Genomic DNA, 25,401 nt, shown 5'->3' on the forward strand with positions numbered 1-25,401 from the left:
AGTTCTCGACCCACAAAATTGCGTGGCAGCAGCCAACCCCTTTTCCCAAAACATCCTCAAATGCAGTTTCGTAACACCTTCGTCCTCGTGGGATCGATCCTTTACTTCCCTCTGCTAAGTTGTAGTATAGTGGGTTGAGGTTTTTGAAGGAATAGAGTGCACCCAACGACCCCTTTCTGATAGTTTCATGATCTTCTAGCGAAGTCTAGTCGAATCCTCTGGACCTGTTAGATCGAGTGATATCACATACAGTGCAAAACTGCACGTCTACTCTAAGTCCCTTCAAAATGGCGCCGTTGCCGGGGATGCATGGTGTTATTTGTGTGTTTGCGAATGTTTTGGTGTAAATAGTTTATTTACTATGTTTTCTTTTGTTTTTTTTTCCAGTTTATGAACAGGAGCTACCGGTTCGGACACTGGAACAACTCACCTGGTTGGAGAAGCGCCCAGACTAGTTGGCGGGTCAAGGAAGCGATATTCCCAGTTACCACCAGATCGGGGCTTACAACAAGGGATCCAGTTCACCTGAGTTCGGAGAGCGACGAGGAGTCAACTTCGTCAGTTAAGAAGGAACCAAAGTCAACCTCAGAAATAGAGGAGGAAAGCGTTAAAGATATGGCCAACGCAGGCGACGATGACTCGGAGATCGGCTGGCTCATTGCCCATTTAGATGGCGAGCCCGCCCAGGCTATCGTCTCTAACCAGCGCTAGAGGGCGATCGACATCAAAACTAATGTGCTGGGTATTCTACCCAATTTGTCGGGTCGGAGGAATGAATGTCCATATGAATTCCTCAATGAGTTCAGTAAGCTTTGCAGTATTCAAAAGAGGCCCAACGATGTAACTGAGGAGGATTACCGACTACGCGCGATCCCGTTTGCGCTGAAGGGAGAGGCTAACACTTGGTTGTTAAGGTTGCCACCCGACTCGATCCATACATGGAAGGATTTCAAGTTGGAATTCCTGGATTACTTTTTCCCTTCTAACAAAACGAATGCTCTTAAGAAGGAGATCCAGGAATGCAAGCAAGAATATGATGAATCGTTGAGTCAATACTGGTCCAGATTTAAGGGGCTGCTCGATGCTTGCCCAAACCACAGGATGATGGAAGCCGAAACCTACTATCTATTCTATGAAGGGGCAAAACATGAGTCCAAAGACCTGATGAATACCGCTAGTGGAGGAAATTTCACCAAGAGGAAGGTGAGCGAGGCCCGAGAGATACTGGGAAGATTAATTGATGCAAAAAAGGCATACGATTCACCTCGTACCATCCTAAGGAGAGGAAGTGCGGATGTAGTAACAATGCAAAATGAATAAAGGATGGATGCCCGAGTAGATGCAAGGATGGATGTTAGAATGGAGCAGCTGAAGAAGACTATTCTAACCGCCCTGGGGAAGAACGACTCACCGGGTCCAACAGAAAAAGAAAAACAAGCACTGGGTCCAGAGGATGGTTACAATTATTGCGGATCTCAAGGAGGGATGGATTGTCCAGCCCATATAAATGTTGTAGGAAATTGGAACCAAAATAATCAGGGCAGTAATTGGAACCAGTGGAAAATTAAAGACGCTCCATGGAGGAACAATCCATGCTTCAGGTGGTCCGATGGGAATCAAAACCCTCCACTCCAGATTACTAACTCAGAAGGAAACCAAGGGAACCAATCCAACTGGTCCGGAAGGAATCAAGAGGGACAGGGCAACTGGAATCAAGGAGCACAAGGTAATTGGAGTCAGGGAGGTCAAGGAAATCAACCCAGCTGGAACAATAGGAATCAAAATAACCAGGGAAGCTCATATGTACCCCCACACAAGAGGAACAACAACTATCAGGGACCAGGGAATCAGTACAACAATAACCAAGGAGGTCAAGGAAACTTTCGCCCGCATCAAGGGGGTGGACCAAATCATGGTCAAGGGCCAAGTGGCAGTCAACCGAACTCCAGGACCCAGAGGAATCTGGATGATATGGTCCATGACTTAGTGAATTCTCAACAACACATGCAGAACAACTTACTGGCAAATAATGACTCCACAAGCTCTAGGATGCTCAGCAGGAACACAAAGCCCCGATGGATCTGATGTCAAAGCAATTATCTCAGATCGCGACATCCCTGAGCGACATGCGAGGGAATGAAGGGAGGATTCCAGCCTCAGTAAAGCCACCAGAATGGGAAAATATCAGCCAGGTTACCCTGAGATCCGGGAAAGCATATGAAGGACCCAAACTGAAGGTAAATGATGAAATGCCAGTGCCGATGAGCGAGGATGTTATCCACCCGGTCCAGCAAAAAGAAGAAGTTAGAGCAGAGGATAATATCCAAGCCGGTGATCTGGGAGGACCGTTACCTCGGATGGCTGACCCATTTTTCTTAGACCCGGAGCCTGCGGTAGAAACTGAAAAAGAGAAAGGAGAGGCGGAAGAGCCCTCTAAGGAAGATCCGACCAACGCAACAAAGAGGATTAAACCTTTTCCCTACCGAGGGGATGCTAAGAAGAAAAAGGACAACCACGTGGATTTCATGGAGATCTTTGGAAAGCTGGAGATCAATCTCCCGTTCCTGGAGGCTTTGAAACTGCCCCCGTTCAGCAAATTCATTAAAGAGTTCATTGCGGGCAAGGCAAAATCCGATGGAAAGATCGTGATCGGGGAGAATGTATCCGCAGTAATCCAGAAGAGGATAATGCCGTCAAAGCAGACTGACCCAGGTATGTTTACCTTACCTATCACTATAGGAGGTGTTAGAGTCGAGCATGCTATGTGTGATCTAGGTGCGTCTATTAATGTGTTACCGCTTTCCATATATAAAAAACTGGTAGGAGCAAGAATGACTGATACGAAAGTGGTGATCCAGTTAGCTGATAGATCATGCATTAGCCCTGAATGAGTGTTAGAAAATGTGATAGTAAAAGTTCATGATTTTCTATACCCTGCTGATTTCCATGTGATAAAGATGAGTGACAACGAAACTGCTGAGTCTAGTGGCGTTCTTTTAGGAAGACCATTTTTTATGACCGCTAAGACTATAATTGATGTTTTTGATGGCACCATCTGTTTAGATTACAATGGGGAGAAATTCACTTTTAGCATTGATGAAGCTATGAGGAAACCACTTGACGTGGAAAACCTCCATTTTGTTGATGTCATTAACCCCCTGGTCCAGGAGTTTCTTGAGACCGAACTATTGCAGGAACAGGCTGATGCATCGGAGATGACAGAATCTATGAGGAAAGAAGTTGCAGGATGGTGTGAAGCATTATTAAGCAAGGGCTATCTGATGAAGAAATCACAAAGGCAATAATGGACTTCTGTGGCGAGGCAGGATCCCCTGGGTCCAAGGGATCAGTCCAACTGGGCAGTGTGGAAAAGTTGCCAGAGTTGGACGAGCTGGTCAAGAAAGGTATGGAGAAGAATCCATTGCCCCCTAAAGTACCCCCTCCAAAGAAAGAGTTGAAGAACCTTCCTCCGGGTCTGAAGTATGCCTACCTAGGCGAAGGCGAATCCCTGCCTGTCATAATCAACAGCCTTCTGACCCAGGAGCAGGAAGTCAAGCTATTGGAAGTGCTGGGGAGGAACTAGAAAGCAATAGGGTGGACTCTATCTGACCTAGTGGGGATCAGCCTCGATCTATGTATGCACCACATCCGTTTGGAAGAAGGAGCCAAGGCACACAGGGATCTCCAGAGGAAACTCAATCCCAACATGAGAGAGGAAGTCTTAAAGGAAGTATTGAAGCTGCTGGCCCTGGGAATCATATACTCCATTCCCGATAGTGAGTGGGTGAGTCCTGTCCACATGGTGCCGAAGAAATCAGGAATACAAGTAGTCAAGAATGAACGTAACGAGCTTGTGCCCACAAGGTTAGTCACGGGATGGAGAATGTGCATAGACTACAGGAAACTTAATGCGGCCACACGCAAGGATCATTTTCCGCTACCCTTCATCGACCAAATGCTGGAAAGGTTGGCGGGAAAGCAATACTTCTGCTTTCTAGATGGCTACAGTGGATACTTCCAAATCTATGTCAATCCGGAGGACCAGGAGAAAACCAAATTTACCTGCCCCTTTGGAACATACGCCTACCGGAGAATGCCTTTTGGTTTGTGCAACGCACCTAGGACGTTTCAGCAATGCATGATGAGCATTTTCTCGGATCTACTGGAGGACTGCATAGAAATTTTTATGGATGATTTCACCGTATATGCATGTTGTTTTGGAGAGATGCAGGAAGAGGTGCTGAACTATGAGAAATGCCACTTTATGGTCAAGGAAGGGATAGTATTGGGACATGTTGTATCTGAGAGGGGAATCGAGGTAGATCAAGCAAAAGTGGAGGTGATCTCTAAGCTTCTGCACCCAACGAATCAGAAGGAAATTCGAGGATTCTTGGGGCATGCAGGGTTCTACCGAAGGTTCATTAAGGACTTCGCAAAAATCGCCCAACCCCTGACAAGACTTCTCCAGAATGATGTGGAGTTTGAGTTTGATGATAAGTGTAAAAAAGCCTTCCAGCTACTCAAGGATCGTCTGGTCACAGCTCCGATAATCCGCTTGCCCAACTGGAATTACCCCTTCGACGTAATGTGCGACGCAAGTGACTTTGCAATAGGAGCAGTTTTGGGTCAGAGGATCGAAGGAAAAAGTTATGCCATATTTTATGCCTCAAAGACTCTCAACCAGGCCCAGAAGAATTACGACACCACCGAGAAGGAGATGTTGGCTGTGGTGTACTCATTTGAAAAATTCCAACCATATCTACTGGGGTCGAGGGCAATAGTGTTCACTGACCATGCAGCCATTAAATATCTCCTAGCCAAGAAGGAATCCAAGCCAAGGCTAATCAGATGGGTGTTTCTCTTGCAAGAATTCGACTAGGAAGTCAGAGATAAGAGAGGGACCGAGAATAGAGTGGTTGACCACTTAAGCAGAATTACCCAAGGAGAAGATGAGGAAGCCGTGCCCGATGCTTTTCCAGAGGAGCATTTGTATTACTTAGGGGGATCTACTAGACCAATCAGATGGGTAGCAGTGCTAGCGTTAACTGGGCCCTAGGAGTCGGAGATACGGAAAGGCAAAACGAATGACGAACCCTGCGAATTATTTAGTTACTAGAGAACTACATGCCGCACAAGAAATCACTAGGGCCCGGAGGATGAAAATTAAAAGTGAATCCAAGTACTACTTTTGGGATGACCCATACCTCTGGAAGATGGGTTCAGATCAAGTGATAAGAAGGTGTATTCTAGAGTGGGAGCAAAGAGACGTACTAAAACCATTGCCATGCACTAGCGTGTGGTGGCCATTTCGGCCCAAGGAAAACTGCAAGGAAAGTTCTGGATAGCGGTTCTACTGGCCTTCGCTGAATAGGGATGCTTATGAGTTCTGCCAGAATTGCAACAGGTGCCAACTGACCGGAGGGATTTCTATGAGAGATGAGATGCCACAGACTCCGATAATAGTCTTTGATGTTTGGGGCATGGACTTCATGGGCTCATTTCCATCTTCATATGGAAATACGTATATATTGGTTACTGTGGATTATGTGTCTAAATGGATAAAGGCCATGGCTACAAGTTCGAGCGACGCGAAGGAAGTTTCAAAGTTCCTAAAGGCCAATATATTCAATCGATATGGCGTACCCCGAGCGATCATCTCAGACCAAGGGACTCACTTCTGTAATAGGACGATTGAAGCACTGATGAGAAAATATGGAGTCCACCATCGGTTATCTACTCCGTATCATCCCCAGTCAAATGGGCAGGCTGAAATCTCAAATCGAGAGATCAAGGGCATCCTAGAGAAGACGGTGAATACCTCAAGGAAGGACTGAAGCAAGCGTCTGGGTGATGCCCTCTGGGCCTATAGAACCGCTTACAAGACACCAATAGGAATGTCACCCTACAGATTGGTATTCGGAAAAATGTGCCACCTGCCCGTGGAGATAGAGCACAAAACGTATTGGGCAGTCAAGGAAATGAATATGAAGGCTCATGCCTGTGAGGAAGAGAGGAAGATGCAACTGCAGGAGCTAGAGGAATTGAGGCTGGAGTCATATGATTCGGCCATGTGATATAAGGAGAGGACAAAACTCTGGCACGACAAAAACCTTCGGGTCAAGGAGCTGCAGGTCGGGCAGAAAGTACTCCATTTTCAGTCAAAGCTCAAGCTCATGCTTGGAAAGCTAAAGTCCAAGTGGATAGGGCCTTACACAATCCTTGGCATTCGAGCGCATGGAGCAGTGGAAATTCAGGGAGTCAATGCTAACTCTGTTCCTTTCCTTGTTAATGGTCATAGAGTGAAGGTGTTTAGGGATAGCTCGGAGTTGTGTGAAGTGGAAGAAATTCCACTCCACACCTTCCGCTATTGCCTAGTAAGCCACGTTTAAATATTCTTCGGGAATTACTGGGTCAGGTAGATAGGGTAGAATTTTCGATCAGCTGACTGAAACAGTTAGTTCCCAAGAATATTTAAACATTTAGGTGTAAATAATTTGAATAAGTTTTTTTTTTTTATGAAAATACAAAAAATATATATATAATTCTAAAACTCAAAAAGATTTTTGAAATTCTGAGCGTCTATGGAAATGCACAAATTTGAAAAGCTTATCTCTTTGACCCACACGTTCAGCAAATTTCGCTTTTTTACTAAGTGTTTAAGCTTACCCGGTCAGAGGAAAGTGAGAAAAATCAGGGGGAAGTTTGAAATTTGAAATTCGAAAAGTTGGTGAGGCGTACGGTTGCTTGCGTCAGAGACGCGACTGTTCGCCTGCAGCCAATCATGATATTCCTTTTTTATTTTTCCTTTCTTTTTCCTTTTATTTTTTTTATTTTCCATTTATTTTCTCTTTCCTAAAAATAACTTCCCTAAAAAAAATAATTAACTTCCCTCACCTAAAATTATTCTCTCACAACTCCGAATTCACAAACTTGTTTTTCTCTCTCTGCAGTTTCGAAAACCACCACCACCGTCGTAACCACCACCGTCGTAAACCACCGCCGTTAACCACCGCCGTAAACAAAGATGCAGAGAAACTCGATGGCGCGCTCAGCCCGCGGGAAGAACCCACCAAAAGAAAGGACCAAAAAGAAGGCAACGGAGGCGACGAGTTCGACCCCCGCGGCCGAGAAAACACCGTCACCGCCACCAGAAGAAAATCCCACTCCACCAGTGGTTCCACCGTAGCCCATGCCGACCGAAGTTCAACCACAACCGGACATCGGCCAAGACAACCCCGCCGCCGAAATTATCCCCACCGAGGCGGAATCTGACGACGAAGATCTAGACGAAGAGGAGGTCATCAAGGAATTCATGAAGAAATATGGAAAGAAGCCGAAGGCGAGCAAGTTCTTCGCCAAGATGTCGGAGGCATGCCGGAAACAAGAAGAGGTAATTCTTGCCCTAACCCCACTTACAATTCCACCAAGGCCCAAAACCTTAATCGAAACACCCACTGCACAAGCCTTACCCACACACTCAGAAAACCCCCAAATTTTACCCGAAACCCTAACCCAAGAAAAGAACTCCCCACACACTATTCCTCAAACAGAAACTGAACCCCATGCCGAACCCTCTGAAAATAAAGAAGAAACTGGAGAAGAGGAGGGTGAACGGGTTGAGCGAGTGGAAATATTGGATGAAGGGGCCACTAGGTTAGGGGATCAGGAAGACAAGGAAGAGGGTAAAGATGGTGGGGAGGGTGATAAAGCAGGGGAAGTGGAGCAAGAAAAACTGGGGATGTGGAAGAGACGGAGGACCAGGGTGTAGAGAAAACTATAGATGGCGAGAAAGGTAGTAAGGGTAGAGAGAGTGAAGAAGGTGAGGCAATTGATGATGAGAAGGCTGAAAAGGATGGTGGGGATGTTGATGAGGAAGTTGCTGAGAAGGAGACAGAGGAAGGAGAGGAAATTTGTGAGGAGGATGTTGAAAAGGAAGAGGAAAGAAACGGCAGTGGACAAGATGCCGAGAAAGAGTGTGAGGAGATAGAAACTGACATCGCCGTGGTGGACGATACAACTACTGATGACCAAGTAACACCGACAGATGAGAGGTTGACGAGGAGGCAATCTCGTCGTAATAGGAAGCATGAGGATGAGGCAGAGGCAGGCAGGCCCAAGCGCCTAAGGCTGGAGGACATAGAGGAAACATGGGATGATATCCCCCTGGTCCAGGAAACTCTGCCAGCCGAGAAGGAGATCTCTCCGGAGGCCCTGGAGACGAGATATGAGGCGGAAAGGAAAAGGAAGGAGAAGCATACTGCTAAGCCCCAAAAGAAGAAATCTCGCCCCGCGAACACCACTGTGGTGATTAGCGAGCCGGAGGCGATCCGTGTGCCATCTTCCCATCCGACTGAAAAAGAGGAGGCTGAGATACCAGTCGTGGAGGAGAGCCCGTTCGAAACAATGGAGGTCCTTGTGACCAAAAGATTGTTGGAAGCGATGGTCCAGTTTGAGGACCCAAAGTTGCAGAAGGCATGTGATGGCCACGCCACGAATGGGAAGTCAGCGAAATCCGGAAAGAATCTGTGCCTCTCGGACATGAGGGATCTGGGAGTAGAGAAGAAGTCCATCTCCTACTTCAAAAGCATCGGGTTTGAGTGGCTTCTTAACCACAGCGAAGAGGAGGTACCGGTGGCTCTGGCGAAGGAGTTCTTCACATCCTTCAAATTCAAACAATCTACAGATCTCGATGCAGACACAATCTCCTTCAGACTGTTCAATGAGGAGATGGAGATGAGTATCAGGGAGTGGTCGTTGAGAATAGGACTACTCACACTCGAGGAGGAGGAAGAAGGGACCTGGAACGAGAGGGAGATCGGGGCACAAAAAAATACAGCGGGCTTCGATGCTGAGGAGGCCTGGAGGATGATTGCCCACAAGAAGGTGGCCAAATTCAAGACAAGCACATCGAAGGGGTACACATTACTGATCCAGTGCTCCGCCTGGCACAAATATACATTGGGTACAATCTCCTAGGTCAAGTAGGTGCAACCCTCACTACTCCAGAGCTATACTTCATGTGGTGTATGCTGAACAACGTGAAGGTCCACCTCGGGTACTGGACTGCCTATGCATGTCAGAGAGTTAGAACTCACTCCGACCGCCATCTCTACACGTGCAATTTGCTGGGAGCATACCTCCAGAGGGATGTGTCAATGAAGATAGTGGACTCAGTCGCTAACTTGCCAATGTGTAGCGCCCCAGGATACTTCGATCTCCCGTTCTTCTTCAACAAAGGGTTGACGATAATGAAGGATGACGTGCTGAGATTTTACGAAGTGGGGAAAGCTGATGGAGTGAAGATAAAGACCCAGAAGGCAGAAAAAGAAGAGGGTGATAGAATGGCGAATGCAGGGTGGCAGACAAGAATGGAGGAGACGAAGTTGAAGTTGGGCGCAAATACGGTGCAGCAACATGAGATTTTGCTGAAGCTGCACCATGAGGCGGTAACTCAGAGGGAGATGATGGCTGCGCAAGCTGACAAGATAGCCTAGGCCGTGGAGACAATGATGAAAATGGTCACCGTGGTTGACCAAAAGATCCTCTGGGTCCAGCAGCAGCGCATGCCCCCGAAGTTGCCCACAGAACTTAGGCAACTGACCCCGGGAGTGACCCCAGAGAAGCCAGCCTCCAGCGTCCAGGGAATGCCATCAGAAAGGAAGAAGAAGGACAGTGAGACCACCACCAGTGTACCGGTGAAGAAGGATACCCCTAGGCCAGGGGAACAGAAGGCCAAGAAAGATGATGAACCCAAACCAAGCCAGAATAAAGTGAAATTGACCCCCCCCCCTCATAACCAAGTAATTTTAAATTTCAGTTTCCATTTTTTTTTTTTGTGTCTTTTTATGTTTTAGTTCTTTTTACAAAGCATGCCTGTTTATATGTGTCTGTGAATACTTGTGTTATCTTAATGTATATATGTGTTAGCTATCTTCTCCCACTTAGCCCGATGCTCGGTCTAAGTGTTAGAAGTTTGGTGTCTGTTAAATTGTGTATCTTCTCCCACCTAGCCCGATACTCGGTCTAAGTGTGAGAAGTTTGTTTTTATATAATATGTGTTTTGTGAGTCTGTTAAGTGTCGCACTAACTTAGCCCTGTTTTCCACTTCACCGAAAATGCTTGGGGACAAGCATGGTGAAGTGAGAAGGGGGAGGGAGTTAGTGCAAGTTAGTGCCAAGCATGTGAGTCTGTTTACTAGGTCTAGGAGTTAGTAGTAGTCGGTTAGTAGGAAATTCTGTGTTTATGCATAACTGGTGAATAGAAAGCAAAAGCCCCTTAGTGAGAGTAATTGAAGAGAGAATGCATGTCAACTTTGATGCCCTTTTCCTTACTAAATCAAAATCGGTTTGGATGAAGAAAGGACGACAGAATATGCCTCGACTGATCTAGTTGTGAAGCCCTCCATAAAAGTGAGTTATAAGCCTTAAACACTTCATACTAACACAAAATGAGAGGGCTGCCATTTGATGCTTAGGGAGAGAACTTAGAAGGAGAAAGTTTTGGTGATAGAAGTAACCTCTCGGGCCTAGGGAAAGGGTACTGGAGGTATAAGCTGGACGAAGTCCAGGGTCTAAAAAGGAGGAATAAACTGGACAAGGTCCAGATAAAAAAAAAAGAAAAAAAAGAAAAAAAAAATGGAGTTATAAGCTGGACAAAGTCCAGTGAGGAATAAGCTGGACGAAGTCCAGAGAGGAAAAGAAAAAAATTATAATAAGAGCAAAGACAGGGGATGTAACGCCCCACTTTTTCAAACCCTAATTTTCGGGTTATAAAATTTTTTGCATTAAATGCCTTAAATGCTATGATATGTGGATTGATTGATGAGTGATTAATTACATGATGTCTTTGTGACCTAATTGCGTATGGGAGTTGAGATTGAGTTGAATAGTCAACTTGTTGACGATATGACGTAGCGTTGAAAAGTCAAAGATGTGGAAAATATGCCATGGCCGCGGAATAGTCAAAGTCGTGGAAAATGTGAAGTGGAAGTGAAATTCGAATATGTGAATATTTGATGCGGAGTAATATAATTGTGGTGAATTATTTTCCTAAGGGATGAGTGAGAATTAAATAGGAGCATTATTTAATCATGTGGAATTTTCGATCCCTCCTATTAATGGAGAAGGAATCCCATTTTTCTTGGATTTAATTATTTGCTTTGGATAATTATCCGAATTAAATCCAAAGTCCAATTATACTTTAATTCCACCTTGGAATTATCGAAAACTCCATCTTTGATTTCCATGAGATTTTCGAAAATCTCATATAATAGGGAAGAAGGAATTGTTTATTATATTATTTGATCCCTTATTTATTCTCTTCCATGAATAAATATAAATATGCTAGAATATCTTACCATATCTTGTCATATCTAAGAAGATCTTACCATATCCTAATTAAATTAGGATTTGAATTTAAATTCCTTGTGGGAGAGGCATAAAAACCGCCACTTCCTATATTATTTGGGGAGGATTTATTATTTTATTTTGCTCCGTGATATATTATTCTACTCTGTGAGATATTTGAATTAAATCATAGCCTAATTAAATAGCCTAGAATTTTTGAATTTCCCTTAATTCTCTCTAAAATCACGCCAACTACTATATTCAAATCTCTCCATATCTTCTCAAATCTTTAATTTATTTAATTAAAGATATTATTTTGGCACTCTATAGATACATGAGAGATCCTAAACCCTAGCAACACAAATCACACCCCACTCCTCCCAAAATTTCGAAATCTCTTTCTCCCACTCTCTCCAAAAATTTCTTCTACTTTCTTCAAGATTTCTTCATCAATTGAGAAGAATCCAAGTTGAAATTCAAGAATATATTGAGGAATCAAGGCTATAACTTGTTTCTACCGTTCGTTCTTTTGGAAAAGGTATTTTCTATATTAATCTTTCTTCTTCTACAGATCAATCGGTATTCTTGAGTCCACATGCATTTAGATTGATTGAAGGGGAATTAAATTGATGAATTTGGGATGCATGAGATAAGTGTGTGTGTGTGACCGAGCGTGTGTGTGTGCGTGCACGCCTCGGAAGGCGTGCACATGTGTTGTGTTCGTGTGCGTGTGTGGTGTATGTAGAACACTCATGCGTGACACAATTTAATGGCGAATCTGGAGTTGTTATTCGAATAAAAATGATATACTAATCGTACCTTGATTTTGGATGATGATATTAAAGATTTATCGATGGGAAAAAGGGAAACGTGGGAACATGCATGATTTGCAATCAATGTTCGAAACTGATTTGTGATACGCCTAATTTAAAGGTGATACTTTGCGCTCTCAGCGTGATAAACGAGGAGAAGAGAATACTTCCGAGCTAAGCCGATAAGGTGGGCTTTCTTTTAAAATAAGGACATTGTCCTAAACTGATATTGATGAGAATGAAATATGTGTTATCATGCCTTGATTTGTTTTGTTGTGCCTATCCCTCATGGCTATGCCACTATTGATTTAATCGAATTCGGATCCTTGTAGAGCCGCAAACTCTACTTGGGTTAGTGTACACCAATGTTAGACCGAGTGCTGGCGTACGGGTCGGCCGGTCTAGTGACCTGGATTGCGGCCGCAAGGAATCCTTGTCATGTAGAATGAGGATATGGTAAACGTCGATGTGAAAAATGGTTGCGCGACCGTGATATTTGATAAAGACTATATTGTGGTGCCTCGGGCCTTTCTAAAGATAAAACCCCGATGGACACTTGAAAATGGCATGATAACTATTTTTGTGATAAAACTGTTTTCGGCAATGAGTCCACTGAGTATGATTATAGTACTCAGCCCTGCATGTGTTTTCCCTATGTGCAGGTTGAGTGGTGACGAGCGGGCGGCGGTGTTGAGTAGGAAATAATAACATGATCTGTTGGAACTTTAAGTGTCGTTGTGTCTCTATACATAGCTTCACTTCTCTCTTGGTCGCTTCCGCTAAAAATATGAAACTTGTGATTTTTTGGTTGGGTTAAATTCTTTTATTTCGTGGGAGTATTTTGGATATGAAACAGATGAGATTATTTTGGAACTTTGCTATTTCGGAGCATTTATTGTGATAGTTTTTTTTTGTTGGATCTCATTGCTAAGGCATTATTCTTCCCCTACTTAATTGTTCATTAAATGCTCTGGTAAATTTTCTTTAAATGAGACCCTAGCTTATGATCTTTGTTGCATTTAAGTCTTCCTAGATAGCGATCGACATTATTATTATACCCTAAAATGGCGGGTCGTTACAATTGGTATCAGAGCCTCAGTTCTTTCCGCTCTGGACCCAAGAGTCTTGTTGAATTAAAAATCTGAAACTTGTGTAAATTGATTAATGGATAATCGTCGAAGGCTCAACACCGCAACTCGTCTCTGCTCAACCACGATGAATGAGGTAACAAGTATCTCTTGAATATTGATTTGAATTATGAAATATTGGAAGTTGAAGTGAATGGGTTGTTGTGATATTTGGAAATTTGTGATGGAGTATGAAATGACGAATATGCATGAATGAGAAATTGCTATCTTCGACTATGCCAAAAATGATGAATGCTGTTACCCAAATGAAAATGTGTTAAAACTTCTTTGAGTTGGATAAATGAGATGCTATATAATTTCAACGGCTTGATTGTGTGATGAACGACATCTATGAGGATGAGCTTAAGCATGCTGCTATACATAGTTGTAAGTCGTGTCGTGAATGAAAATTTTGTGATAATATCGAACTTGGAGGCATCAAACGCCGAATACGAGGCGAGCGACTTATGAGAACGAATTGCGAATCATCAAAATGCGAAAATATATATATACAAACCTTTTGTCACAGAAAGGAAATTCCGTTATTTCTTGATATGATATTACCTTCACACCTTCGTCGTTCGACGCATACATATATATATATATATATATATATATATATATATATCCATCATACTCTCGGCATCAGTTTGAAACCTCATACACTATTAATTTTCCGATCCTTGTACTGATGTTGAGGTTTTCCTTTTTGTAGATGCCTAACCGGTATTATACACCGATGCGAGACCGTTACGCAAAGAATAAGGTTTTCCCTGTCGAAACCTACCAAGAATTTGAATGGGATGGAAAGTCTTTTCTCCTGACCTACGTCACCGAATTCTACGATCGCTGGATGATTGCATACGCGTATGGAGGGGTTACCCATCACACGGGGATCTCGAGATTGATCCATAGCCTGCCGAGTCCTTGGAGCGAATGGACTGTCCAAGCTGCATTGCTATATACGTGGTTCATTCCGCCAGAGTACAAGCCTCGAGGCGATATAATCGGCTTGATAGGAGTGCTACTCCCAGCCATGGCAGCTGCGAGGGACGGACCGCTGCTTGGTCCTCCACCGCACAAGTATCCGCCAGGTCAGGCCCGCCGATGGAGGTATCGTCACGATAAGGAGCCGCATGTTGATCGTGTCCCTACTAAGCCAAGACTTAAGGCTAATGCGGCTAACCCTTTGATCATCCATGGGAATGTGGAGGACATGCGTACGATAACTCCGCCGCCCCCGGATGTTAGTGAATATAGCGAGAATGAGGGACCGGACGAGGAAGGACCTGCCTTGGAAATGGATGAGGACGAGGACCCCGAGGAGGATATGAACGACATCGACTAGGAGTGATAGTCGTGGAATATTTGTTTTGCTTCCCCCATGTTTTTGGATTGTTTTGCTTGATTTTCTACCCACTTCATTAGTTTTGCTACTCTTTTGTTTTTCTGCATTTGATACTAAGACCTCTGTGAGGCAACGTGATGTGGATCCATGTATTTTGTGATCCATTTCCCAATGATTTACCCAATTTGTAGGTGATTGATCTAATATTTTTGTGAAGTAGATTTTCTATTGTATCAATAATGGCAACCCAACAAGAATTTAGGAAACTAAGATAAACAAAAGAAGGAAATAACATTGGATAGGGTGGAAATTGAGATACATAGTCATTTATGAGGCAAGCTAAGACACTTAAAACATACTAACATGCATCCATGGCTAGATCTTCAAGGGAACCACAAACCTCAAAGCATACCTCTACTTGATCCATGCTTGAACTAGCAATTGATGGAAATCCCATGCTTGAACTAGCAATTGATGGATTCAAGCAACCTAAATTTAGGAATTGGATAGAAACCCTCTCCAAGAGGAAACAAAGCTCTCAAGCATCTAATTTCATCAAAATCTAAGGAAAAGAAATGACATCAAGAGGTATTTATACTATGGGTCCAAAAATAGAAAGTTGGTCCACAAAATCTAAAAAATCGGCATAATCGTCCGGTCGGGCATTTTTCACATGTCAAAATGCCCGGCCCGGGCGTTTTCCCTGTCCCCGGGCGATTTTCACAAGCAAAACGCTCGGTCGGGCGTTTTTCCCGAAGCTCTCGGCCTTCTCTGCGCGACTTCCGTAAAACCGCCATAACTCCCTCATTCAGACTCCGATTGGGATGTGCAAGATACCCACGCGAAGCTGTTTCCAAGACGAAGACAATGGTGGTAGTTTCATAGATTTCGGATGTCATCTCAATAGGACGATTTCCAGTTGAATCCAACTGTAGTTGAAATCCTTGACGCACGGCTTCCATGATCGTATCATCCTCCCCTTCTTAGAAAGGATTTGTCCTCAAATCCGAGCCGTCTCTATTCATTGCCTCATCGGGAATCCCTCTAGCTTTGTTGGACCATTGGCTTGTCTTCTCTTTCATCCTTGGGCCCCAATCAACCCATGGCTCATGCCGAAATGAAGACCCTTGACGTCTAGCACTCGTGGTCATATCATCCTCCCCTCCTTGGAAAGGATTTGTCCTCAAATCCGGATTCGTACACCTATGAAATGGAAAAAGAGCAAATCAAATATGAAAGTATGATGAAAAGGATTAAGACCACTAACGGCTCTAAGAGACAATAGTACACCAAAGACGTTGTGTGGGCCTCCAGAATCATGTTCCCTCAAGCTCAAGGCCAAGTGACAATAAACATGAGAGCACGAATTAATGATTCCTTTCATGTCCAAATCCCTCCCATAAGAAATCAAGACAAAATCATCAAGATACCCTTCATAACAAAACTCAAACAATCTCACAATATAGGTATAAGATATATGTGCAAATAAACATAGGCATTCCTTCACAATGTAGTCCCAAACAAAGCCATTAGATATAAAGTTCTTCACAAATAGACCATAAAACATCCCAACTCCATTGAATGGTTTGATGGACATGCAATAAAAGCAATCAACATGCCAAAACACAAATGCCCCAAGCACCTTGTTTCTATTTGGTTCGATCATCCTCATACAAATGATGCCCAAATCCTTGAACATCTTCACAAAAGATTTGGCATTCTCAACAAGACTAGGCATATACAAGAAAGGGTCCTCATAGTGTGTATATTCAAAGGTAACCGAATAAGGTTTATTCACAAGATTCTTATTCTCAAGGTTAAACAACAAAAGACCATAAGGAACCATTGATACATCATTCTTGCTCAAATGAGAGCTACTCCACAAATTGACAAGCCCATATTTAACACATAGAGTAGGTTCATCACAACACACATCAAGTTTGCAAGAAGGATTATCATTTAACAAACAAAGTTCATCAATATGGATTTCATCCCATTGCCCCATCAATTTCAAGAGATTATCAAACATAAGGGAGCAATGTGTCCATAAACCTTCATGCACGACATGGAGACAAGACACAACACCATGCATATGATACTTGTAAAAAACTACATCAAGTATCATGAGAAATGTTTCCAAATTAGCCCCACACAATTGCTCTAGCAATTTTAAAACAATACCACAAACATGAGAACGATGCAATTTTATGCCATTAGTCACAACATCATCCTCAAGAGACATATGAGTGGAAAAATCCTTCACAAAACGGCCATAGAATACTCCAATCCCATTGAAGGGTTTAACCACTTTGCAATGAAGACATAGCAAACACCAAGTTCTAAAGTCATTATCCATATTACTCTTCTTGGTCTTAGTATCCTCATCCACATACACATGAAGCTCAAAATTACCAACAAATGAAAGTTTAGGCATCTTAGCATGCAAGGAAGTCACTCCAACATTCAAGGTAGAAGCCACAAGAGAAATGTCATGTCTCTCAATGCTTGATTTTACCAAGAAAGGATCAATATATGGTGCAAAGGTAGATTTAGCATTCAAAGTTTCAAGCTCATGAGACCACTTTTTACACAAGACATCAATAAAAAATTTATCAACACAAAGGGGTTTCTCTAATATAATCTCATTTAATGAAACATCACAAGGAGATAAGGATAGTGCACTTGAACCTTGGGCAAGGAGTTCATCCACTTGCCCTCGTTCCTCTTGTTCCTTCTCCGGGTGAGTAGTTTCCAAGCCATGTACAATATGATGCCTCACTTCCATGCCTTCAATTAAATTTCCTACAAATTCATGAACACAAAAAGACATAGAAGAAGTGTTAGTGGGTAAGGGTTTAGTTTTCTCACCAAGGGCAAGAGGCAAAGGATCATTTGGTGCCCACCCAAGGTTGACCTTAGAATCTAACAAGCACCCTTTACTCACTTGTGCTTGTGGTTTTTCTCTCATTTGATATTTTTCTTTTCTCTCACCCCCACCACTCTCTCTTGACTTTTGCACCTCACACTCTTGTCTTTTATCACGCTCTCTTGGCTTTTTAGACTCACATTCACTCTCAAGCCTTTTCTCTCTCTCTCGTTCTTTTTTTCTACTAATTTGGATTAAGCTCTTAGAAGATGAGACATTTCCATATACATCAAGAGACTTATGTGATAAATGGAAAGAAGAGGGTGTAGCCAAATTACTTGATGAGTTACCTCTTTGGTTTGTGTCAACACCACCATGTGGGTAGGTAGGCCTCAATCGAGCTCTATATGAGACTTCTTCTTCAATTGGCCTCTCAAACCCCTTATGGCTAACTTGATCTCTCACCCTCCTAGAATACCACTCTCCATGAGACTTGAGAGCTCTTTTCCCACTATATCCTCTATCAAGCCCATCTCCATGGTACCTTGATTCATAGTCACCTTTAAAACGGCCACGGGCACCATTTCTTCCCCCAAACCGATCATTCTCCATGTGATTGACTCTATTTCTATCATTCCCCCTTTGTCATCCCTCATACACCACTTCTTCCATCATCTCCTCCGGGGCAACATTAGGTAGATTGTTACCCCTAGAAGTAGGAGTCCTAGATGTGCGGCCTCCCTTCAAGGTGTTGAACTCCTCAAATAAAGTGTTTTGGGCGGCAAGCATGCGGGCTTCGGATTCTTTTGATTGAGCAATGGATTCTTTTGCTCGCACATCCATTTGGATCATCATCTCTTGTTTGAATTCCTTCATCATGCGGGCCATCATGCTCACAAGGTCCCCATCGGGTATAGGGTGAGTCATGCTTGTTTCCTCCCCTTCCGCACTTGTCCCCGCCATTTTGTTGGACCGGGTGCGAGGAGGCATAGAGTAAGTACCTACAAATCAAACAAACACTAGGAACTAGTCCTAGAGGTTAGTAATAAAAGAAAGTAGAATTTAAGAAGATGAACTCAACCTTGATGTCCCAAACCCCCCTCAAATCACTCCCCAATAACTCTCGACAAAGGCTTAGAATATTGTTAGAAAGGTGGATTCACTCACACTCACAACTCCAATTCCAAGATTTAAGTGCTTGAGGTGGATCAATCAAGGTATACTCCTTGGTCAACAAAATCAAGAAGACAAAGCCATAAACACATATTAGCAAGATGCAAGTCAAAGAAAAACAAACAAGGGGTGACACTTTTGCTGAAATATGGCTGATCTTTATGATTTTTTTTTGTATTGATTCCCTTGCCCAATTTGGATGAATTTTGGTGGATAGATTCCCAAACAAGTCTAGGTCAAGGTAAAAATGACCATATATAGTCAGATTTGATGATTGGATATGTTTTGTATGGTTTTCCCCAACTATGCCAAAACAGGGCAATGATGTTAATCTCCACGGTTAACTAGGCAAACGAAGGAATGTTTTGATGATATTTTGCAGGTACGTAGGTCACATAACATAGATCATACACACCAAATTTCAGATTAATCTAAGCACAATGGATCAATCCGATCATCCCAACAAAATAGAGCAAAAACAAAAGACAAAAAGGAAAATAACCCAACCCAAAGCAACAATAGATCAAACACCTAGTGGGTACTAGGCTCTGATACCAAATGATGTGGATCCATGTATTTTGTGATCCATTTCCCAAGGATTTACCCAATTTGTAGGTGATTGATCTAATATTTTTGTGAAGTAGATTTTCTATTGTATCAATAATGGCAACCCAACAAGAATTTAGGAAACTAAGATAAACAAAGAAGGAAATAACATTGGATAGGGTGGAAATTGAGATACATAGTCATTGATGAGGCAAGCTAAGACACTTACAACATACTAACATGCATCCATGGCTAGATCTTCAAGGGAACCACAAACCTCAAAGCATACCTCTACTTGATCCATGCTTGAACTAGCAATTGATGGAAATCTCATGCTTGAACTAGCAATTGATGGATTCAAGCAACCTAAATCTAGGAATTGGATAGAAACCCTCTCCAAGAGGAAACAAAGCTCTCAAGCATCTAATTTCATCAAAATCTAAGGAAAAGAAATGACATCAAGAGGTATTTATACTATGGGTCCAAAAATAGAAAGTTGGCCCACAAAATCTAAAAAATTGGCATAATCGTCCGGTCGGGCGTTTTTCACATGTCAAAATGCCCGGCCCGGGCGTTTTCCCTGTCCCCGGGCGATTTTCACAAGCAAAACGCCCGGTCGGGCGTTTTTCCCGAAGCTCTCGGCCTTCTCTGCACGACTTCTGTAAAACCGCCATAACTCCCTCATTCGGACTCCGATTGGGATGTGCAAGATACCCACGCGAAGCTGTTTCCAAGACGAAGACAATGGTGGTAGTTTCATAGATTTCGGATGTCATCTCAATAGGACGTTTTCCAGTTGAATCCAACTATAGTTGAAATCCTTGACGCACGGCTTCCATGATCGTATCACAACGTTTTTGATTAATATGCCATGGGGAGATATTATTTTTGATACAATAGATTGCCTTTCGTACATTGTGCAAATTATCTATCACTATGTTATCACCCCATCACATCATGCCTCTTGTCGCACCACCATTTTTGAATACCTTATGGCGCCCTGTACTCGCCACTTAAATTGTGCAACTGTTTCTTAAGTGCAATTACCTTGATGATATGGAACATTGATCTTTTGATGACCTTGACACAACCGATTTTTGTAATGATGATTGACACTACTCTTTGCAATCCGTCTATGTGACGAACTTTTGATATCTTGTGCTTGGCCATATGCTCTAAAACAATTGACCCATGAACCTTGTTATTCAACTATACCACGTGACTATTGTTAGAATCATGGGAATAATTCGTGTGTTGATAAACCAGAATGCCGCCAAGATGCCACCTAGAACAAACTCCTCAAACGGAGGAAGAGGACATCGTGTCACAACCCATTCCACACCCTCCGCCGCCTCCGGTCGATCGAGAAATCGTGAAGCTATTTTTGGAGCAAAAGTCACCTATGTTTGATGGATTGGGAGAACCGGCCAAGGCTGAATCTTGGATCCGGGCAATAGAGCGCATCTTCGTGATTTTGAGATGCAACGATAGAGAACGCATGAGTTGTGTGACCCATCAACTGACTGAGGCAGCCGACTTTTGGTGGGATACTCGAACGAAGACTATGCCACGAAACCAAGTAGAGGCGATGACGTGGGAAGGTTTCAAGACGGAAATATGCAACAAGTATGTGCCGAAGAGCTATCGGAAAGCAAAGGCATCGGAGTTCCACAATCTGACTCATGGACGCATGACGGTGACCGAGTACGATCGAGCACTCAACAGCATGACCCGGTACGCCCCCGATCAAGTCGACACCAACGAGAAGTTGTCTGACAAGTTCTGTGAGGGACTAAGACCCGAGATAAGAATGTCGTTGGCCAGCCGAGGGAGACTCCCCTACACCGAAGCATTAGCACTTGCGCTAGATATTGAGGCAGCAATGCCTAAGGAGAGAGCTAAGGAGAACACTACCTCGTCTTTGCCCCCACCGCACTACTCCAGAGAGAAACGGAAGTGGGATGAGCCTAGAACTTTACACGATGGAAAACGGCACCAGTCGAGTCAGCATCGATCCCAGCACGGAGGAGGGCAGCATACGTCTAGCCAGAGAGGAGACTACCGACCTAGGGCACCACAATGCAATGTGTGCTCTAAGTACCATTTCGGAGAATGTCGGTACCAGAACGTGATCAAGTGCTACACTTGTGGAGGAAACGGTCACTTCTCTAGGGAGTGTCCAAATAACAAGGTAGGATCGGGATCAAGACAGAACGATCAGGGATCCCGTCAACAAGCGAGGGCACCGCAGAATGAATCGGGAGGAAATCGCAACCCATCATCGCGGCAACAACAACCTCACCGCCCCAGACTTCCTCCCCAAGCTAGAGCGTTCGCGCTGGAACAGAAGAAGCCGAAGAAAGAGCAAGAGGATCGTGAGAAAGGAAACTTGACACGTATGGACGAAATTCTCGATACCCCCGTTGTTGTGTTATTTGACACGGGCGCATCGCATTCATTTATATCTGAACTATGTGTGCACACTTTGAGCTTGTCTACTAGCGAATCTGAACATAGAATGATGGTGACCTCACCAGTAGGAGGAATGATAGAAATATCTAGAACGTACCCGAACGTAGAAATTGTTATGGGAGAACTTAAGATAGTTGCTCACAACTTACGAGTTATAAAAATGGAGGATATCGATATAATCTTGGGAATGGACTGGCTGACAACGAACTTTGCGACGATTCGTTGTAAGGAGAGGCAGATATCTCTACAAGCTCCGGGAAGCGAACCCACCATATACCATGGAATCTCGATGAACCGGCGAACCGCCATCATATCCGCGCTTCAGGCGACCGCAATGATGAAAAAAGGGCGAACTGCCTATCTTGTCTACCTCCATGGAGAGGAGAAGGATGAAAAGAAGATGGAAGATGTCGCTGTCGTGCAAGAATTTCCCGACGTTTTTCCCAAAGTGTTACCTGGACCGCCGCCAGATCGACAATTGGAGTTCACGATTGACCTTGAACTGGGAGCCGCACCTGTATCCAAAGCACCATATCGAATTGCGCCAAAAGAGTTGGAGGAAATAAAGATACAACTCCAGGAACTCATGGACCTAGGTTTTATTAGGCCTAGCGTCTCGCCATGGGGCGCACCAGTACTTTTCGTGAAGAAGAAGGACGGGTCGATGAGAATGTGTATCGACTATAGAGAGTTGAACAAATTGACCCTAAAGAACAAGTATCCACTGCCGAGGATAGATGACTTGTTCGATCAACTTCGAGGAGCAGGCGTGTTTTTAAAGATGGACTTAAGGTCCGTATATCATCAGCTAAGAGTTCGAAGGGAAGACATACCGAACACCGCATTTCGTACGAGATATGGACACTACGAGTTCGTTGTGATGCCGTTCGGCCTAACGAATACCCCAGCGGTGTTCATGGACTTGATGAATCGAATATTCCATCCGTACTTGGATAAATTCGTTTTAGTCTTCATAGATGACGTGCTAGTCTACTCAAAGAACGAGAAGGAGCATGAGGAGCACCTACGAATCACGTTGGAGATGTTAAGGACCGAGAAGTTGTACGCCAAATTCATCAAGTGTGAATTCTGGCTAAAGGAAGTGAACTTTCTAGGACACATTGTGTCGGCAGAAGGAATCCAAGTGGACCCCGCCAAGGTTGAGGCGGTACAACAATGGAAGTCGCCTTCAACACCAAACGAAATTCGGAGTTTCCTAGGATTGGCAGGATACTACCGAAGATTCATAGAAGGATTCTCCAAGATAGCGAGACCAATGACGCAACAACTCAAGAAGGGAGCCAAAGTGAATTGGACTCCGGAGTGTGAAGCGAGTTTTCAACTCTTGAAGGAGAAATTGACCACCGCACCAGTGTTAGCCGTGCCCGAATCTGGAGTGAATTACGTAGTCTACACCGACGCTTCAAAGGTTGGATTAGGATGCGTATTGATGCAAAATAACAAAGTGATCGCCTACGCATCACGACAATTAAGACCACATGAGTTGAATTACCCAACGCACGATTTGGAGTTAGCAGCAGTGGTACATGCCCTAAAGATTTGGAGGCATCATCTCTACAGAGTTAGATGTGAAATCTTTATGGACCACAAGAGCTTAAAGTATTTCTTCGAGCAGAGAGACTTGAATATGCGACAACGAAGATGGCTAGAACTAGTGAAGGACTACGATTGTGGCATCAACTACCACCCCGGCAAAGCAAATGTGGTGGCAGATGCTTTGAGCCGTAGAGATCATTCGCAAATAGCTACTTTTCTGACGGAAGAAGAGAGCTTGATACGAGAATTTAGCAAAATGTGATTAGAAGTGATAAGAGCACCTGAAACAGTGGAAGGGCGAATTGCCACTTTGGTGGTTAAACCAGATCTGAAAACGAGAATCGTTGCAGCGCAACGGATGGATGCAGAACTAGAGGAAATCCGAATTGAAGTGAGAACCGGTGAATCCGGAAAATTTAGTGAGGAGTCCGACAACGCCCTCATCTTTGAAGGAAGGTTGTGCGTGCCAAACAACGAGGAACTTAAGAACGAGATCATGAGCGAAGCTCATGAAACTCCATACACTGCCCACCCTGGAAGCACGAAGATGTACCAAGACTTGAAAAAGTCCTTTTGGTGGAATGGCATGAAGAGAGATATCGCGGCATTTGTGGAACGTTGCTTAGCCTGCCAACAGGTGAAGGCATTACATCAACGACCACATGGAAAATTACAACCATTGGAGATACCCGAGTGGAAATGGGAGCACATCGCCATGGATTTTGTGACGGCCTTGCCAAAGACCCTAAATGGGAACACCGCAATCTGGGTGATTATAGATCGACTTACCAAGAGTGCGCATTTCATACCGATTCTGGTAACTCATGGATCGAGCAAGCTGGCTCGGATCTACATAAAGGAGATCGTGCGATTGCACGAAGTCCCAGTGACAATTACGTCCAATCGTGACCCGAAGTTCACATCAAAATTTTGGATTAGTCTACAGCGCGAGCTTGGAACACGATTGAATTTTAGCACGGTGTTTCACCCGCAATCCGATGGGCAATCCGAGAGGACGATCCAAACCCTCGAGGATATGTTGAGAGCCGTGATACTCGACCGCGGAAGAAGTTGGGAATCCGTACTACCGCTAATTGAATTTGCTTACAATAACAGCTTCCAAGCAACAATCAATATGGCGCCATATGAAGCCTTATACGGAAGAAAATGTAGATCGCCGCTCTACTGGGATGAAGTTGGAGAGCGACGGGTGCTAGGACCCGATGCAGTCGAAGAGATGGTTGAAGTCGTTCGACAAATTCGTGGGAGAATAAAGGAAGCCCAGGACAGACAAAAGTCATACGCTGACGTCCGACGAACCGACTTACAATTTCAAGCTGGTGATAAGGTTTTTCTTAAAGTGTCCCCGTCGAAAGGGATAACGCGTTTTGGTGTTAAAGGAAAATTGAAACCACGTTTTATCGGGCCTTACGAAATTCTAGAAGAAATAGGACTCGTAGCCTATCGATTGGCGCTACCGCCAAGTCTTGGAAACGTGCACAACGTCTTCACGTATCGCAGTTACGAAAATGAGTTCGATCTGAAGCACGTGATTCACTACGAAGAAGTCGCGTTGAATTCCGACTTGAGCTACGAAGAGAGACCCCAAATGATCTTGGACCGAAAGGTTCCGAATTTGAGAAATAAATCCATTGCTAGCGTGAAAGTACTATGGAGGAACCACGAATACGAAGAAGCCACGTGGGAGCTTGAAGACAAGATGATGGAACTGTACCCGGAACTTTATCCATTTAGTACCAAATTTCGGGACGAAATTTCTTTTAAGGGTGGTGGAATGTAACGCCCTACTTTTTCAAACCCTAATTTTCGGGTTATAAAATTTTTTGCATTAAATGCCTTAAATGCTATGATATGTGGATTGATTGATGAGTGATTAATTACATGATGTCTTTGTGACCTAATTGCGTATGGGAGTTGAGATTGAGTTGAATAGTCAATTTGTTGATGATATGACGTGGCGTTGAAAAGTCAAAGATGTGGAAAATATGACATGGCCGCGGAATGGTCAAAGTCGTGGAAAATGTGAAGTGGATGTGAAATTCGAATATGTGAATATTTGATGCAGAATAATATAATTGTGGTGAATTATTTTCCTAAGGGATGAGTGAGAATTAAATAGGAGCATTATTTAATC

General features: G+C 43.7%; 1 protein-coding gene across 1 annotated transcript; it reads right to left on the reverse strand.

The window, feature by feature from the left end:
- Positions 1-14,922: 14,922 nt before the first annotated feature.
- Positions 14,923-24,726, reverse strand: LOC148932460 (uncharacterized). The gene has a single exon (XM_089064191.1). The coding sequence runs from the start codon at positions 18,108-18,110 to the stop codon at positions 15,816-15,818; it is 2,295 nt and encodes a 764-aa protein (XP_088920317.1). The 5' UTR covers positions 18,111-24,726; the 3' UTR covers positions 14,923-15,815.
- Between the last annotated feature and the right edge of the window lie 675 nt (positions 24,727-25,401).

Source organism: Salvia hispanica, chromosome 2 (assembly GCF_029641045.1).
Source record: "Salvia hispanica isolate PSC_SH4W2 chromosome 2, Shi_PSC_v1, whole genome shotgun sequence".
NCBI classification, from domain to species: domain Eukaryota; kingdom Viridiplantae; phylum Streptophyta; class Magnoliopsida; order Lamiales; family Lamiaceae; genus Salvia; species Salvia hispanica.

Bases quoted from the DNA above. Each gene is read 5' to 3' on its own strand.
- LOC148932460 (XM_089064191.1), bottom strand. From the start codon at position 18,110: ATGGAGAATGATCGGTTTGGGGGAAGAAATGGTGCCCGTGGCCGTTTT.